A 17075-nucleotide genomic window follows, 5' to 3' on the forward strand; every position below is an offset into this window, starting at 1 on the left:
ATTCTCTGTTTGTACTCCAGGAGTCGAAGTACAGCCAGGTAGTCAGACTTGTTGAAGTGCGGTCATGACATGGCTCAGTATGAGTTCTTCATGGTGGTGTTGCAGTGGTTGAGTGTGTTGGTTCCCTTGGTCTTGCATGTGACGTGTTGGAGATAGTTCATTGGAGACTTCTTCAGGTCGGCTTGATTGAAGTCCCTTACAATGATTGGGAAGGAATCTGGATGTGCTGTCTCATGGCTGTTTATCAACAGTGGTCAGTTCCTCCAGTGCCAGCCTGATGTTATCCTGGGGTGGAATGTACACTGCAACCAGAATTATGGTGATGAACTCCCTTGGCAGGTAGAATGAGCGACACTTGATCACCAGATGTTGCATGCCGGGGAAGCAGGACTGGCACATGACTGTCACGTCTGTGCACCACAGTGAATTGATAATGACACAAATGCCGCTTCCCCTGGTTTTTCCAGATGCTGGTGTTCGATCAGCATGATGGAGGGGTAACCCTTGGGATGCAGCTCCATGTCTGGAATGTCCATGTTTAGCCGTGTTTCCATAAAGCACATCACGCAGCACTCCCTGATGTCTCTCTGATGTTGAAGTCTGGCTTGGAGTTCATTAGGTTTGTTCTCCAAGAACTGTACGTTGGCCAGGAGGATGGGAGGGAGCAGAAGCCTCAGGTCCCGGTGTCTCAGCTTGACCTGTAGCTCCCCTGTGCATCCACATGGTCAGGTCTTTTTTATCTGGATCGTGGGTGCACTGCTGGAGTTGTTGTACCTTCGGGAGTTGTTGTTGTAATAAGATCCTTGGAATTAAATGGTCAGAATTGGATATGTATTGTGTATATACACACACACACACACACACACACACACACACACACACACACACACATATATGTAGTAGAAGATCATAGGTGTAAAAAGATACTTTATGGATAATTCCAGTTCCAGAGAGCCCTGAAATATTAACTGATTTCTGAAAAGCCAATGCTAGGGACTCCAAAACCAAATTAAAACCCTGTCTGGTTCCCCAACATAGTTTTTTTTGTAGGGGATGAATATATTAATTTAATCAAATTAACAAATTGAGAACCCAAGATGAATTTCTCCAATACACAAAAGAAAATCTCTATTCGATCCGATCAAATGCTTTTTTGGCATCTAGAGAGAGAATACTTTCAGAAGACAAGATAGCAGCGCAATAAATAATACCTAAAAGTTGACAAACACTGAATTGTGAATAACGTCCTTTGATAAATCCAGTCTGGTCCTCAGAAATAATGAGAGGCGTCATATTTTGTAGTTCGGAAGCTAAGATCTTGGATAAAATCTTAGCATCAAAATTTAGGAAAGAAATTGGTCTTTCAGATAAACAGTTGTTACGAGCCCAGAGGACCTCAAAACCCAGCAGCAATAGGTATTCACCAAGACAAATGCTTACTTAAACAAAAGTTGCTTTTAATTATCTTTAAACATGAAAACAGAATCAAATTTTAACATCACTATTGACCTAATCTAACTTAACTCCCTTTTAATTCTAAGCACATGTGTGTGTAATGTGTGTGTAAGTTCAGAAAAGTTATTTGATTCACAGTCCAATCTCACTTCTCATACCTCCAAGTTCACTGTTTGCAGGCAATTCTTGTATTGTGCACAGAATTTAATATTTATAAAGTTCACCAGGGTTTGGTGCTTAAAAGGTAAATGGTTACCGCTCAGGAAGGTTCTTGTTGGTTTTCAGAGAGATATTTGTTGTTCACTGGACACCCACAACTGATTCCTTTTTAATCAGCCCACTTCTGTGCCTTGCCAAAGAAACTTTCTCCCTCAGGATTCTCCAGATGACAACCTCTTTCTTTCAGGTCACCACAGAGTTCCTTTTTGTTTCAAGTGGAACATTAGACAGCCAGTCCTCTCCTCTTGCATGAACCACAAGAGCTTTGACCAGGCTGTCATCCTAATGGGCTCTCCACAAGCTTACCAGCTTGTCCTGTTCCAGTTCCAGCTACTTCTGCTGGCTGTAACACTGTATAAGTGATCTCTCTCTCTCTCTCCCTCTCTCTCTCTATCTCTCTGAGAGAAATCCTGTTTTACTCTCTCTGCTTGCAAAACCACATGACCCTGTTACAACAGCAAGCTCTCCTCCAGACAATATGCAGCTCCAACAAGCTCTTTCATCTGTTGCCCTTTGTAAACAACAGTCCATTAGTGAAGTCTCTTGGGCACTCTTCAAAGCTCTTGCAAAAGCTCTGAGGCCCCTATATGTCTAGCATTGGCAGTGCTCCAGTATTTCAAATAAGATCTGATTTAAAGTGTTTGCATGTGACCTACTCTAACAAACCTTTCCCAATTTATCTCCCCAAAACATATCTATATACTCTGTCACTCTACCCTGAAGTTCACCTTTACTCTCCAAAGAGAGTTCTGTGGGAATCTCCCTCACTATTCTGCATCTGTAATCTCTGCATCTCTTCAGCTTTGTGTTTTTATTAATTTCTGGAATTTATCATGTAATGCTTCCAGGTATCATTCTGACAAATTATTTTGGATTCTTTCTCAGGTAACAATTGATGGAACCACTTTCTTCCATCCTCAGGAGGAGACCCAGTAGCAGCCAAGAAAAGAAGACTCAATCACTTCACACTTACTGCCCACAAACCTCTGAATTAAACGCAAATTGCAATTCACTTCATGGGGTGGACAGAAATTTCTTCTGTCATAAACATGACTCCAGGCTGTTGATTCTTTGGGTCAGGAATGCTGCCATGTAGCACAGAACACAGAAATGGGGTTGGGGAGAGATCCCCACAGAGTTTGGGATGGACTACAGATACATAATCAGAGATGACTGGCCCCAATAATACTATATTTGCAAAGTAGAGAGATTGTCTTTGTTGGCAGATTTCAGGGAGCTAAAGAGAGATCAAAAATAAATAATTTAATAAGAGAAGCCCAGGTTTGCTTCCAGAATCATAGTTGAAGAGTCTGTGTAGAGGGGTTAACATTAATATCTTGCAGCATTGAGACGAGATACTGATGAGACAAGTGTGCATCTCACCCAATTCAGCACTAATCCACAAGGAGCTTTGCAAGTACCATTTGGCCACAGCAATCACAGAGATGGAAATTAGAGCATAGTTTCAGAAAGATTCAGAAAGTTATAACCATAGAATGTTACAGCACAGAAAATAGGCCCTTCGGCCCTTCTAGTCTGTGCTGAACTATTCGAAAAAATGAACAAAATTCAAAGGAAGAGCAAACCAAAAAAGAAACAGATGGCAGAGAATCAGTAAATAAATTTGTTTATTTGTCATTTAATACCCTGGTGCGGTGAGAAGGGTTCATCTGCGAACCAAGTTACCATTAATATTCACACATCCATGTAACGAGCAGAGTTTACAGAGTACAGGGTCATAATGAAATCAAGATCAATTCAGCATGATAGCACCTTGTGGTTCATTCAAGAGCCTGACAGCTGCAGGGAGGAGCCTGTCTTTAAGCCTGTTGGAGTGTGTTTTCTCATCTCATTCTTCAGCCTTTTCCCCAAAGGGCGGAGGGAAAAGATGGTGTGTTTAGCATATGATGGGTCCTTTAATATGTTGGCTGCTTATTGCGTTCACCATGATTTTAGCTTCTTCTGATCTTGAGCAGAGCAGTTCTTGTACCGTGATGTGATGCATCCAGCAGTCTGCTTTTAATGATGCACCTATAGAGGTTGTTAGAAATGTTGAACTTCATTTTCGAAGAAAGCTACTGCACTTTCTTGACCATGTCAATGTGCTTGTCCCAGGTCAGGTCTCTGGAGATATTTATTCCTAAGTGTAAAGGTCAAAACCTTGTGTTTTTGATTCTTAGGTAATTTTGTGCTTGTTTCTTTAAGGAAAATCTATTGTTTGTAGTGTTACCATAGTGACTATGGGTAATATGTCGTAATATTCGTGCAGACTAAGAGCTTGTATCTCATTCTTCGACGAACTATGAAGGGGACATGAGCACGAGATAATTTTCTTTGAATCATCTCATTTCTTCTTGTATATCTCTTTAAAGTTAAATATCATCATATTTTTAAATACAGTACAGGTATACAATCCTTTATCCGGACATCTAAAATCCGGAAAGCTCCAAAATCCGGCAGGTGGGGAGAGAGACGGGAGGGCGAGTCGGGCGTGCGAGAGACTGGCAACGCGAGTCGGGTGGGTGAGGGTGAGAGACTGGCAGCACGAGTCAGGCGGGCGGGCGGGGGGGGGAGAGGGCAGCATGACTAGAAGGAGGTGGGGTGGATAGGACAGCACAATTCGGGTGGGTTTAAATCTGGCTTTCTGAAATCCGTAAAAATCCGAAATTCAGAAAACACTGTCGCCCAAGGGTTCTGGATAAAGCACCTGTATATGCTTTGTTTATTCATCGTTATCAAAATCTTAATCCGAAGTTGTGCAGAATGTTTTTCTGTTTTATCAACAAATTAAAGCAACCAAAAGCTTGGTTTATTAGGTTAATAAGATAGTAATTTGGAATATTGTGCCCACGTTTTCTTGAAGACGACATGTTTTGAAATTAGGAAAAACTAGAACTTAGAAAGTGATTTCTGTTCCAAGAAATGCACCTGCTGTTTCTCATACCTTGATGAAGGCCTCAGGCCTAAAACTTTGGTTGCCCTTTATTTCCCAATGCTGCAGGACCTGCTGAGTTCCTCCAGCAGGTTTGTGTACTCCACTGTCATGCCACTATTTAACTCCTGTATTCAAATCTTGCAATGAAATCCAACGTCCTATTGACCTACTAATTGTTTGTTCTACCTATTCACTGACTTTCAGCAATTGTCCCAGGAGCCTCTGAAAACTAACGTTCTTCAATCTCACCACATCAATGGTTCCTTTGTGGAGAGCACAAAGTTGTTTGGTTTGCATATAAAGAATGACCTATCCTGGACCCACAACACCTCCTCATTAGTCAGGAAAGCACAGCAGCACCTACGCTTCCTAAGAAGGTTGAGGAGGGAAAAGCTACTAGCCTCCATCTTGACACTTTACAGGAGCAAAATTGATAGTGTCCTGGTAGATGCAAAGCATCAGACCGGAATTCAATGCACAGCATCATCAAAATGGCTGAGAAGATCACTGTGGTCTCTTTTACCTCTAGGGACAACATTTATCGGGCGTGTTGGTTAAATAAGGCTCAAAGAATTATAGAGGATACTTTCCATCCAGCACACAGAGCATCTTTGACCCACTACCATCATGAAGGAGGTACAGGACCATCAAAATCAGGACTGACAGACTAGGAAACAGCTTCTTCCCACAGATGTCAGATTGACAAACAGTATCTTGATATTCTGTAACCGAGTAAATCATCCCAAAAATAAATATTTATATACATTTATTTTAAATTATATCCTTATGCTTATATGTAATTGTTATGTGCTGTGAGAGTGTGTGTGTGTGTGTGTGTGTGTGTGTGTGTGTGTGTGTGTGTGTGTGTGTGTGTGTGTGTGTGTGTGTGTGTGTGCGCGCGCGCGTGCGTGCGTGCGTGCGTGCGTGCGTGCGTGCGTGCGTGCGTGCACCCTATTCCACATGAACACTGATTTATCTAGTTGTTTATGTACAGTCAATGATAATAAACTTGAACGATTTCAAAAATATTCAATTTTTATTATTTCTCTTTTAAAGTGGATTGTCCCCTATCTTCCAAATTACATTTCAACAGCCATTTCTCATCCATTCATTTAATTGCAATCCAACTGACACCCATCATGGTACCATCAGCAAACTTGGATATATTGGTTCTCTCATCCACATGAACATCATTCCTGTACCACTCCATTAGAAATAGCTCACACTAAAAATGACAAGAGTGAAACATGGAAGTCTGCAGGTGCTGTGATTGTAGTAAAACACACACAGCTGTGAGACTGCCCGACTTCCTCCAGCATTTCTGTATGTGTTTTACTACGCTAAAAATTACCCCTTTTTCTCTTTGTTAACCAACCTGTAATCCATGCCAGAATATTCATCTTTATGTGCTACAACTTTATTCAATGACCTCATGGTAGACCATATAAAATATCTTCTGATAGTTTAAATACACCATATTGCTACTTTTCCCTCTTTTATTCTGCCCTGATAGCTCATTGCTTTCATATTGCAAATCCTCGAATTCTACCCAAAAGCAATATTACTTAGTGCCCTGCTACTCCTTACAAATAGATTCTAGTATTTTCTCTTCTCTTGGGTCGGATTAATGATCCATTTTTCCTGCCTTTTGAATAGTGGTGTCACATTTAATACTGCATTTTCCAGAAAAAAGGTGGCACAGTTAGCCTTGCGGTTAGCACAATGCTGTTACAGCGCCAGTGACCCGGTTCGAATCCAGCGCAGTCTGTAAGGAGTTTGTACGTTCTCCCCATGTCTGGGTGCTCTGGTTTCCTCCAATCCTCCCAAAATGAAGGGGGATTGTAGGTTAATTGAGTGTAATTGGGTGCCATGTACTTGTGGGCTGGAAGAGCCTGTTGCCTAGCTGTATGTCTAAATATGAATTTAAATTTAAAAATGTGCAACCTTTCAAACTGTAGGAACCATTTTAGAATCAATGGAATTTTGAAAAATAACATCCAGTTTCATATCTTCATTGTTCAAAACCCTGGGATGCAGGTCACCAGGTTCTGGGGATTTATGAGCTTCTGGTCTCATTAATATTTCCAATTACTTTTCTTCACACTTGCTACCTTCACCTTGCTTCTCCTTCAAGGATGCAAAAATATGATAGTGGAAATTTTCCAAGAAAACACACTCACATTTCATTGTTCCTTGAACTGAACATATTAAATCAATGATTTAATCATCTCAATTTGTTCTGATTTCTGACACACAAGTTGCCACCATGAATAGATTATTCAATTTATTCCAAATATAACGTCTGACTGAAGATTTGCCAGATTACCTGTATTAAATACTCAAACTGGTAGATACAGAGTCCCAGCTCTGCCATACTAGGCTTGAAGAGCTCTCTTAATCGATACTCCTGCATCAAACGCACAAACACACAAAAGGCTTCTTCCTCCGGCATCTGTAATTTAAAAAAAATAAACGTTGTAAATATGACTCTGGGGAGAGAATCTCTTCAGTACATTGAGAACAAAAGTGCTGGTTAAAGATCGAGTATGAATGAGAGATATTTCATTATTTGTACTAGTAAAGAAGGGAATGTACAAAAGAAAGCTTCCTGCTCTTTGCCTCATCTTATATCATGCAAACAAAATGAGTCAAGAAGCTGTTTGAGCTTCAAACTGACAGGAAAAGCAATGGTTAGAAACAAATGTCGGTTTTTAATTCTTTTGCAAGGTCCTTCATATTCCATTTGTGCAACATATGTAATGGATTTGTGTTAATCTTTAGTTTAATGTTAAACTATATTTCTCATAAAAATGACTTAGTAAAGTCAATTATAGAGTTTAAATATTGTAAATGTATTCTTAGTATTCTTGTGGGCTGGTACAGTGTCACACAAGTCACAGCACATTTACACTGAACTATTACACTCAGAGAAGAAAATTCATTCTTGGAGTCGCAGCGTCTTGGAAAGGCAGAGCTAATGTATTTGAAGTGGGTCTTAATTATTCAAGGACAACGGAGTGTTGGCTTTATTAAAATTTGAAGTATCTAAGTACTCAATAAGAACTGATGAAGGAAGCCATCTGTTTTTCATCTAAAGCACAAGGCCTCTTGAACAAGAGAAATGAAACTCAGAGCCATATGAGGGATATACTTAAGCCTTTGAAACAGAAGTGAGGTAATCTTTCGGAGTTGTGTCGTCTACAAGACAGAGGTATGAAATCACTGTTTAAAATTCTAAAAACTGATCACATCATTTTAAAGAATTGGAATTGGCCTCATTGATGATGTAAATAGTCACATGATTTGGAGAAATTATCGAATTCAGACATTTTTGACGAGTTCAGTTTGGAGTTGATAAAAGTCAAAACCCTGTGTGACACTGGGGTTGAAACCTTGTGAAAGACAGAGTTGAGTTATATTAACCAGAATTGCTGCTGTTGTGTGGGAAAATAGGAAAACAGAATCAGTAGTTTTTGAAATAAGGAAATAAGGAAGACCACTTTAGAAAAGAGGACAGATTTCTACTGGGTCTATCTTTGTATGGCCACTTTGTTTAAGCCCTGTCTGGGTTTGTGAATCATCATGGAAGAGAATAGCCACCTTCCCTGTCTCATGGAAAAGAGGACAGATTTCTACTGGGTCTATGGCCACTTTGTTTAAGCCATGTCTGGGTTTGTGAATCATCATGGAAGAGAATAGCCACCTTCCCTGTCTCATGGAAAAGAGGACAGATTTCTACTGGGTCTATGGCCACTTTGTTTAAGCCTTGTTTGGGTTTGTGAATCATCATTGAAGAGAATAGCCGCCTTCCCTGTCTCATGGAAAAGAGGACAGATTTCTACTGGGTCTATGGCCACTTTGTTTAAGCCTTGTCTGGGTTTGTGAATCATCATGGAAGAGAATAGCCACCTTCCCTGTCTCATGGAAAAGAGGACAGATTTCTACTGGGTCTATGGCCACTTTGTTTAAGCCTTGTCTGGGTTTGTGAATCATCATGGAAGAGAATAGCCACCTTCCCTGTCTCATGGAAAAGAGGACAGATTTCTACTGGGTCTATGGCCACTTTGTTTAAGCCTTCTTTGGGTTTGTGAATCATCATGGAAGAGAATAGCCACCTTCCCTGTCTCATGGAAAAGAGGACAGATTTCTACTGGGTCTATCTTTGTATGGCCACTTTGTTTAAGTCTTGTCTGGGTTTGTGAATCATCATGGAAGAGAATAGCCACCTTCCCTGTCTCATGGAAAAGAGGACAGAATTGTAAGTAAAGAGGGATGATGATTAAAAGCACTTTGTAATTATTTCTGAACTGAGAATTTAAGACCTTCAAGCAAGACTAAAATGTTGCTAAAGTTTTGAGATTGACTTTTCAGAGTGAGACTTTACACACACATACATTTACATTTCCGCCTAGTGGGGTAAAATTTAGAGATAAGTAAGAAATGTCATGTTATTAATAGTTTCATTAAGAAAACTATTATTTTCAATTTGTCATTGTCTGGTGAATTTTCCATTGCTGCTCCTGTGTTAATGCTAACCAAGCCCTTTCAGTCCCAAAAAGATTTGAAAGGATTGTTAGTTCATAACACATCACTCAATCCACGTTGGCTGCCAGTTGACAATTTTAGCATTACAGTGCTGCGAGATTTAAAAGGATCAATGTGAAATCTCACTGATGAAATTATCAAGGATAAAATCTGCCACAGCATTTCATTATTTCGAGGTATTGTCCGGAGAGCACATTTTACAGGATCTTTGATACAGACAATAATAACTAACCCACTACTTGACTGCAATTCCAATGCAAATAGTTGGCCCATTTACAGTCCCTGAACTTCATACACACACTGTGTGGGCCCTGTTTACTAAGTTAACTTCAAACACAATGACATTGAAATTTCAGTTGTACAGAAGTAGTTTAACCACTGTGTACAAAAAAAAACACAAAGGCAGGACAAAAACATGACATTAAGTATAGCATGGATTATGGAGGGTCATGTTGCCTCTCCGTCTGGAACCTTGTGGAAATGTAGATTACAGAGGGCATATGACCTCTTCATCCGGAACCTGATTGGAAGTCACCTCACCTGCCAATCAAGGTCTTCTTGCCCACAGATCAACAGACACCTGGTCACTGGCCCCTTTAATTGCCTCACTTATACCTGGGCTGGACTCTCCAGCCCACCACATCTGAGCTATCACCCTCTTTCTCTTCCTGAACTCCACTACAGGTTGGGAGCCATGGAGAACACTGGAGGATCATTGATAAGGTGTGCACAGACAAAGGGTTGGGAGCTGTAGCATTGTCTGCCTAGAGTCCCTAGCTTAGTTAGTTAAGAGGAATATCAAGGGGTGGCGAGTGTCATATGTTGTATTTTGATTGTAAGCATTCTACCGATGAGTGGTTACATCGTTTATTCCAGTGAGTATGAATATGTGTGTGTCGTTTACCCCTGTGGCAACTCCCCTACAAGCGTGAATAAAAACTGCTGTTCAATCAGCCACATTCAGACTCGTTACCCTCGGGACCCATCGAACCAGTTTCACACACAACATGGAAATGTTTTCATTTGGAAGAATCACATTGAAGTTCTTCCCGACCCCAAGGCATTACAGGGTAAAATTCTTCACACTGACCTGCATGAGGAGGAGCCCAACGATGAACGCACTTCCTTGGCAATATCCAACTTCACGGTCGACCAGAGAGTAAGCCTGCAACCAGGCAAACGAACAGACTCCTAAGCATGTGAGAAAACTTAAATACACATATTAACTCAGAAACTCAGAGTAAAGGATCATCAAAACTACGGTTCTCCTAAATTAAAATATGAAAATTGAAACATAGTGATCTTATTGGAAAGATCAGAGTGAGACTAGAGAACTTTGTTATCTCATCCACATTGAGACAGTTCAACAAATAGAGTCCTCTTAATATAGGGACGCTCAAAGGAAAGGGCAGAGTATCTCCAGGGAAAACGTTTTCTAATTATTCTAATATTTTTCTGGCATGGAAGGTACTTCATAGAACAACACAGTACTCCAAAGAGTACAGGCCAAGAGCTGACAAACGCTCATCATATGCTAGGAATCATTCTTGTAAAACTTCTCTGAACCCTCTCCAATGCCAGTACACCCTTTCTTAAATAAGGAGCCCAAAACTGTATTCCGTGAGGCCTCACAAGTGCCTTATGAAGCCTCAACATCACATCCCTGCTCTTGTATCCTATTCCTCTAGGAAAAAATGCCAACATTGCATTCATCTTTTTTCATTACTGACTCAACCTCCCAAGTCTTTTTGCACCTCTGAATTTTGAATAACCTCCCCATCCAAATAATAGCCTGTCTTTTTATTCCTTCTACCATTTTCCAACATTTGCTTCTTTGCCCATTCTCCTAATCTAAGTATCTGCAGCCCTTCCGTTTCCTACCTGCCCTTTCACCTGCCACAAAGCCATTTATTCTGCCAACCAAATTATAAATGTGCAACATAAAAAAGTAGTGGCCGCAACCCTGACCCCTGTGGATAACCAGTAGCCAACCAAAATAGGTTGCCTTTATTCCCATTCTGTTTCCTGCTGATTAGCCAATGCTCTCCCCATGCTAGTATCTTTCCTGTAATTGATGGGCTCTCGTTTTGTGAAGCAGGCTTATGTGCAGCACTTTGTCAAAAGCCTTTTGAAAGTTCAAATATACAGCATCCACTGCATGTATAGCTTGGTTGTGGTTTCTTCCAAAAATTACATTGACCTCTAATTTCCTTTAAACCTCTCCCCTCCACCCCCCCACCACCACCAGTCTCTCTCTTTACCCATCCTTTTGTCTCCTTTCCTCCAGCTCCGCATCCCTTCTCTCTATTCATCCCCCTCCCCTTAGCACCTCAGCATCTTTGTCTTCCATCCTCCCACCTATGACCTGTTAGCCTATGATCTTCCTCCTCCCTCCTTTCCTCTCCATCTCCTACTTTTTTTATTCAGGCACCTGCCTGTTTTTTGCTCATTCCTGGACGTAGGGCTCAGGCCTGAAAAGTTGGTTCCCCTTTACTCCCTATTGATGCTGCATGACCTGCTGAGTTTCTCCACCACTTATGTGTATTGCATGAAAATCACAGTATCTGCAGTTTTCAGGGCTGGGACAGTTAAGAGATCACCAGACTCAGGATACTTTGATGGAGTAACACTGACCTTTTCCCCTGGGCGTGGCTTGTGATGCACATTAATGAGGAAGTGAACTGATCACTTTCATTGAAATTGCTCAAAGCCTTGACTGGTGGAATGGCCAGATTTACTATTCAACCATTTTTTGCGGACTCTTGTATAACAGATTTTATTTATTTTAAATGTAGACATACAGCACGGTAATAAACCCTTTCGTCCCACAAGCCCATGCCACCAAATTATACCCAATTGACCTACAACCCTCTGTATGTTTTGAACAGTGGGAGGAAACTGGAGCCCCCGTGGAAAACCCATGTATATTCGGGGAGAATGTACAAACTTGTTACAGACAAGATGGGATTTGAACCTTGGTCCCGATTGATGGTTCTGTAACAGCGTTGCGCTAACTGCTACACTAATTGTGCTGCCCTTGTTTGAGCAGTTTGTAAAAATGCATAAAGGGTGAATTTTTTAACAAAATATCCAACTGTTAATATTTTCCTCTAGATCAGGAATCCGGATGTATTTACTTGCTCCCCATTTTCAATTACCATTGCATTAACATTTATCTACATTTTACTCTGTCTAATAAGATAAAATTCTGGTAATTAAGTCAGGGAAGGGAAGACAATTCAATGACTTACAGCCTATTTTGTTGTCAGCAGGTACTTTAAGTGTTTGAAATTAGTGTTGTTGTGTTGCATGATAGATGACCTGTATCCAACTATCCTGCATGTGTTATATGGAGATAATCATGTGCCTAACAGTAGAGTAGTCCAGTGTCATATAATGGTTACCAGTAACCACGGAACAATAGAATATTACAGCACAGTGAACAGGCCTTTTGGCCCTTCTAGTCCATGCCGAACTATTATTCTGCCTGATCCCACTGATCTGCACCCATTCCATAGCCTTCCAGACCCTTACCAAATTATTCTTAAATGTTAAAATTGAGTTCACATTCACCACTACAGCTGGCAGCTCGTTCCACACAACCATTACTCTCTTGTAGCAGAGCTGAATTTTTCAATTCTGCACTGCTCACACTGGCACGATGAGCAAATGAACTAAAAAAAGCAGCGGACTTTTGAATAAGCTTAGACGAACGAAGGGTAGAAGATTTGGGAATTGGCAAGGAAAACTTCAGAAAAATGGCACAAGGTAACAATTATTCATCAAAAGAAAATATTGACCTGATCTTTAACAAATAAAATTAAGCAAGCCATCTGCCTTTTTAATTATGTCATCCAACAACAGATACAACCTTCTGAGATCTGTGGACTTGTCCTCTGAAACTACAAGGTTTGATGAAGATTCTTTGGATTGAAATTTTTATGTTTTCTCATTCAAAATACTGCCTGTGTATTTACTTCTGCTTTTCTATGTTCCAGGTAATTTCAAGCATGAGCATATAACACATGATGACCTATTGGGGCTGCAGACCATAGGGCATTGGAGCAGAAATAGGCTATTCAGTTTATTCATTCGTGAGCTGATCCATTTCCCACTCAGCCCCACTGCCCGGCCTTCTCCCCATAACCTTTGATGCCCTGGCTAATCAAGAACCTATCAATCTCTGTGTTAAATAAACCCAACGACCTGGCCTCCACAACTACCTGTGGCAACAAATTCCACAGATCGACTACTCCCTGGCTGAAGAAATTCCTACGCATCTCTGTTCTAAGTAGACCCCTTTAATCGTGAAGTTGTGCCCTCTTGTCCTTGACTCTCACACCATGGGAAACAACCATTCTATATATTCTCTGTCCACACATTTCAATATTCAAAATGTTTTGTTGAGATCCACCCTCATTCTCCTAAATTCCACGAATACAGGCTAAATGCTCTTCGTAAAATAACCCTTTCATTCCTGCAATCATCCTAGTGAACCTCCTTTGAACTCTCTCCAATGTTAGCACATCCTTTCTGTAATAAAGAGCCCAGAACTACTTACAATACTCCAAGTGAGACTTCTCCAGTGCCTTATAGATCCTCAACATCACATCCCTGCTCTTGCAATCTACTCCTCTTGAAAAGAATACCAGTAGTCCTGAAGCTGCCACATTACGTTCAACTGGATTGTTATTTTTAATTCAGTATGAGCAAGTGTGGGCCAAAGGCTGCCATTTATAACAGAAATTTATATTTCTACAAGCAAGCTGCAGGTGAATTCAACATCTCACCTTCATGACATTGAATAGCACCTCTTGTCCAAGACTATCTTGTCCTTTGAAGAATTCGTGCTCTGGGTAAGTTCGTGCAATGTCCCTTCGAATCAACTTCTCGCAAGGTGAGGTCATCTTTAGCAGCTCCGAATACTGGTTTTTCACAGACATATCAGTCGCATTGCACAGCAATTGCCAAACAATCCCACGGAAATGATGTGGAATTCCCTTCCGAATCAGTTCCTGAAAATAAACAAAGTTCTTTTATTTTTTTCTCTCTAATTCTTCCAGTGTGGAGGAACAAAGGGATCTCAGGGTCCAGGTCCATAGTTTTCAGATTTATTGTCAGAGTACATACATAACATCACATACAACCCTGAGATTCTATTTCCTGCAGGCAGGGCAGACTGTACACTTATTAGCACGTATTATGTGTAGCACCATTGAGGGACCAATGGTGCTGCAAATGCTAAGAATGTGTTAGCCTCATTAATCAGGTGACTGAGTTCAAGAGCCATGAAGTAACGTTGTAGCTTTATCAAACTCTAGTTAGACCACATTTGGAATATTGTGTCCTGTTCTAGTCACCTCATTACAGGAAGGAGCCCATATTTCAGAAGACCTCTCCTCAAGCCAGCCAGCACAGAGGCAGCCTGGTATGGTAATTTGGGTGGCCAGCAATGCAGAAGGTAGCAAATGTAGCCAGTCCATTACAGGCTCTGATCTCCCAACCACTGAAGACATGCAAACAAGAGGGCAACCAACAAAAAAAGTCCACCTTAACGTAGCGGTTACAGCGCCAGTGATTGAGACTGGGGTTCAAATCCCGCACTGTCTTTAAGGAGTGAGTACGTTCTCCCTGTATCTGTGTGGGTTCCCTCCAAGGGCTCTGGTTTCTTCCCACCATTCAAAATGAATTGTGGATTGTAGGTTAATTGGGTGTAATTGGGCAGCATGGGCTGAAATGGTCTGTTACCGTGCTGTATGTCTTAATTTAAAAATATGTTTTAATTTTCAACAGCAATAATAATGGTATTATGGGCTCATGTTTTAGTTAAATGGGATTATCTCTCTAAGGGATAGTATAGACAGGAGGAATTGAATGTCACAGTTAACATTTAGCATCACACAAGTCACAGCCCAGTGACAATTCGATACTTTGGAAGAACTGAGGAAAGGTTTGTCACAGTCTGTCCCAGATTTGATACATTAGCAAAGACATTGTGATTTTTCAAGGGAGAACCATCCTGATGGCTGTAGAGAAAACAGCTATTTTAAAGCAGCTCGCGTGGCCAGTCATTTTGTGGAATTCAGAGAAAAGCCTGCTCTGTGAATGACTGGGCCTTTTCTGTGGATTGACCTGTGCCAGGAAGGTCTTTTGGGATGCAAAGTGCTTCATTTTGATTGGTGCTAACAGTGAAGGTCACTTGGAGAGATCGGTGCCAGGGTCTTGAAAGCTTCGTGGAGGCCGCCCAGTTCGAGTCTTCCCTACAAAATGACAAGATTTTGGCCTGGAAGGTAATGGTTTGGGTATAAGACCACAGATTAAGAGTAAGAAATAAAATTAGTGTTATGACTGTTTCATCTTGGATTCGTATGTGTGAGTTCTTAAGACAACACATGAATAAAGGAAAAGGTTCTTCACTTTAAACTTGATATGAACAGCACCATGAGGCTGCAAGTCTCCATTACAGCTCTGCAGACTGTGTGTCTCCTGTTCTGTGTCAGCTCTTAGTGGCAGCCAAGTCCAATCAAACAGTAAGGCATTGCTAGTTGCCTTGTAACCACGATCACTATCATTACAATGACCACAGCTCGTGTGGATGGACATTGCTTGAGAGCCAATGCAAGGAGAATTTGTGAGTCTGTACCAGGCGCAACTCCAGTCTTCCCATCAGTTCCACATCAATTCTGGGCATCATTTTTCAAAGGCCTACTGTTACGAGCCCAGAGGACCCCAAAACTCAGCAGCAATAGAAATTCACCAAGACAAATGGTTACTTAAAAGTTACTTTTAATTATCTTTAAATATAAAAACAGGATCAAACTTCAACATATTAACAATCCCCTTCTAATTCTAAGCGCACGTGTATGTAATGTGTATACAAGTTCAGAAAAGTTCTTTAATTCACAGTCTAATCTCACCTCCAAGTTTACTGGTTGCAGGCAATTCTTATACTGTGCGCAGAATTTAACATTTATGAATTTCACCAGACTTTGGTGCTTGAAAGGTTACCGCTCAGGAATGTTCTTGTCGGTTTTCAGAGAGAGATTTGTTGCTCATTGGACACCCACAATTGATTCCTTCTGATCAGCCACTTTAGTGTCTTGCCGAAGAAACTTGCCCCATCAGGGTTTTCTAAATGATAACCTCTTTCTTTCAGGTCACCACAGAGTTTCTTTTTGTTTCCCTTATTTCAAATGAAACATTATGCAGCCAGCCTTCTCCTCTTGTTTGGACTTTGAATAAATAATTCCATTCTACTCTGTCAAAGGCTTTCTCTGCGTCTAGGCTGAACTAAGAACTCACAACCTGTCTTCAAAATGGGGTTTTTCCACAAGCTTGTCAGCTTGTCCTGTTCCAGTCCCAGCTGCTGCTACTGAATTATCTCTCTCTCTCTCTCTCTCTGAGAAAACACATGACCCTCTTAGAACAGCCATCTGCATTCAGACAGACTGCGGCTCTTGACCTAATCTTCTGAATTCGTTCATCTGTTGCTTTCCAAAACAATAATCCATTACTCCACAGCATGTCCAATTAACACCTATTTGTGAAGTCCTTATAGGCATTCTTCAAAGTTTGTGGAAATGCACCCGGAGCCTGATCTGTCTGGTTCATTGTCTGCTGGTGCTCGTTACATGCAATTCGTAACAATGATAATTCCCCAAAAAAATAGAAATCAACTGAAACCGTCATCATATAGACCGATTTCTTTGTTGAATACAGACTATAAAATACTAGCCAAAGCTTTTGCAAAAGGATTGGAAAATTTTTGCCAAAATTGAGAAGTAAGGATCAAACAGGATTTGTTAATAAAAGGCAATTAGTGGACAATGTAACAAGATTGCTTAGTATAATTCATTTGGCCCAGAAAAGAGGTGATTTAAGTGTGGCAGTTACCTTGGATGTGGAAAAGGCTTTTGATAGA

The 17075-nt window shown here is 40.8% G+C and overlaps 1 protein-coding gene across 7 annotated transcripts in view; it reads right to left on the bottom strand.

The window, feature by feature from the left end:
• LOC138758575 (EVI5-like protein) overlaps window positions 1-17075 on the bottom strand; it is a 424266-nt gene that overhangs the window by 244964 nt on the left and 162227 nt on the right. For all 7 annotated transcript variants that reach the window (XM_069927712.1, XM_069927716.1, XM_069927713.1 and 4 more), the window contains 3 exons: window positions 13945-14169; window positions 10245-10319; window positions 6936-7061 (listed from right to left, as the gene is read on the bottom strand). In XM_069927712.1, coding sequence (XP_069783813.1) covers window positions 6936-7061; window positions 10245-10319; window positions 13945-14169 — 426 coding nt within the window. The remainder of the gene's footprint in view (window positions 1-6935; window positions 7062-10244; window positions 10320-13944; window positions 14170-17075) is intronic.

Source organism: Narcine bancroftii, chromosome 3 (genome assembly GCF_036971445.1).
Source record: "Narcine bancroftii isolate sNarBan1 chromosome 3, sNarBan1.hap1, whole genome shotgun sequence".
In the NCBI taxonomy this organism is placed as follows: Eukaryota; Metazoa; Chordata; class Chondrichthyes; order Torpediniformes; family Narcinidae; genus Narcine; species Narcine bancroftii.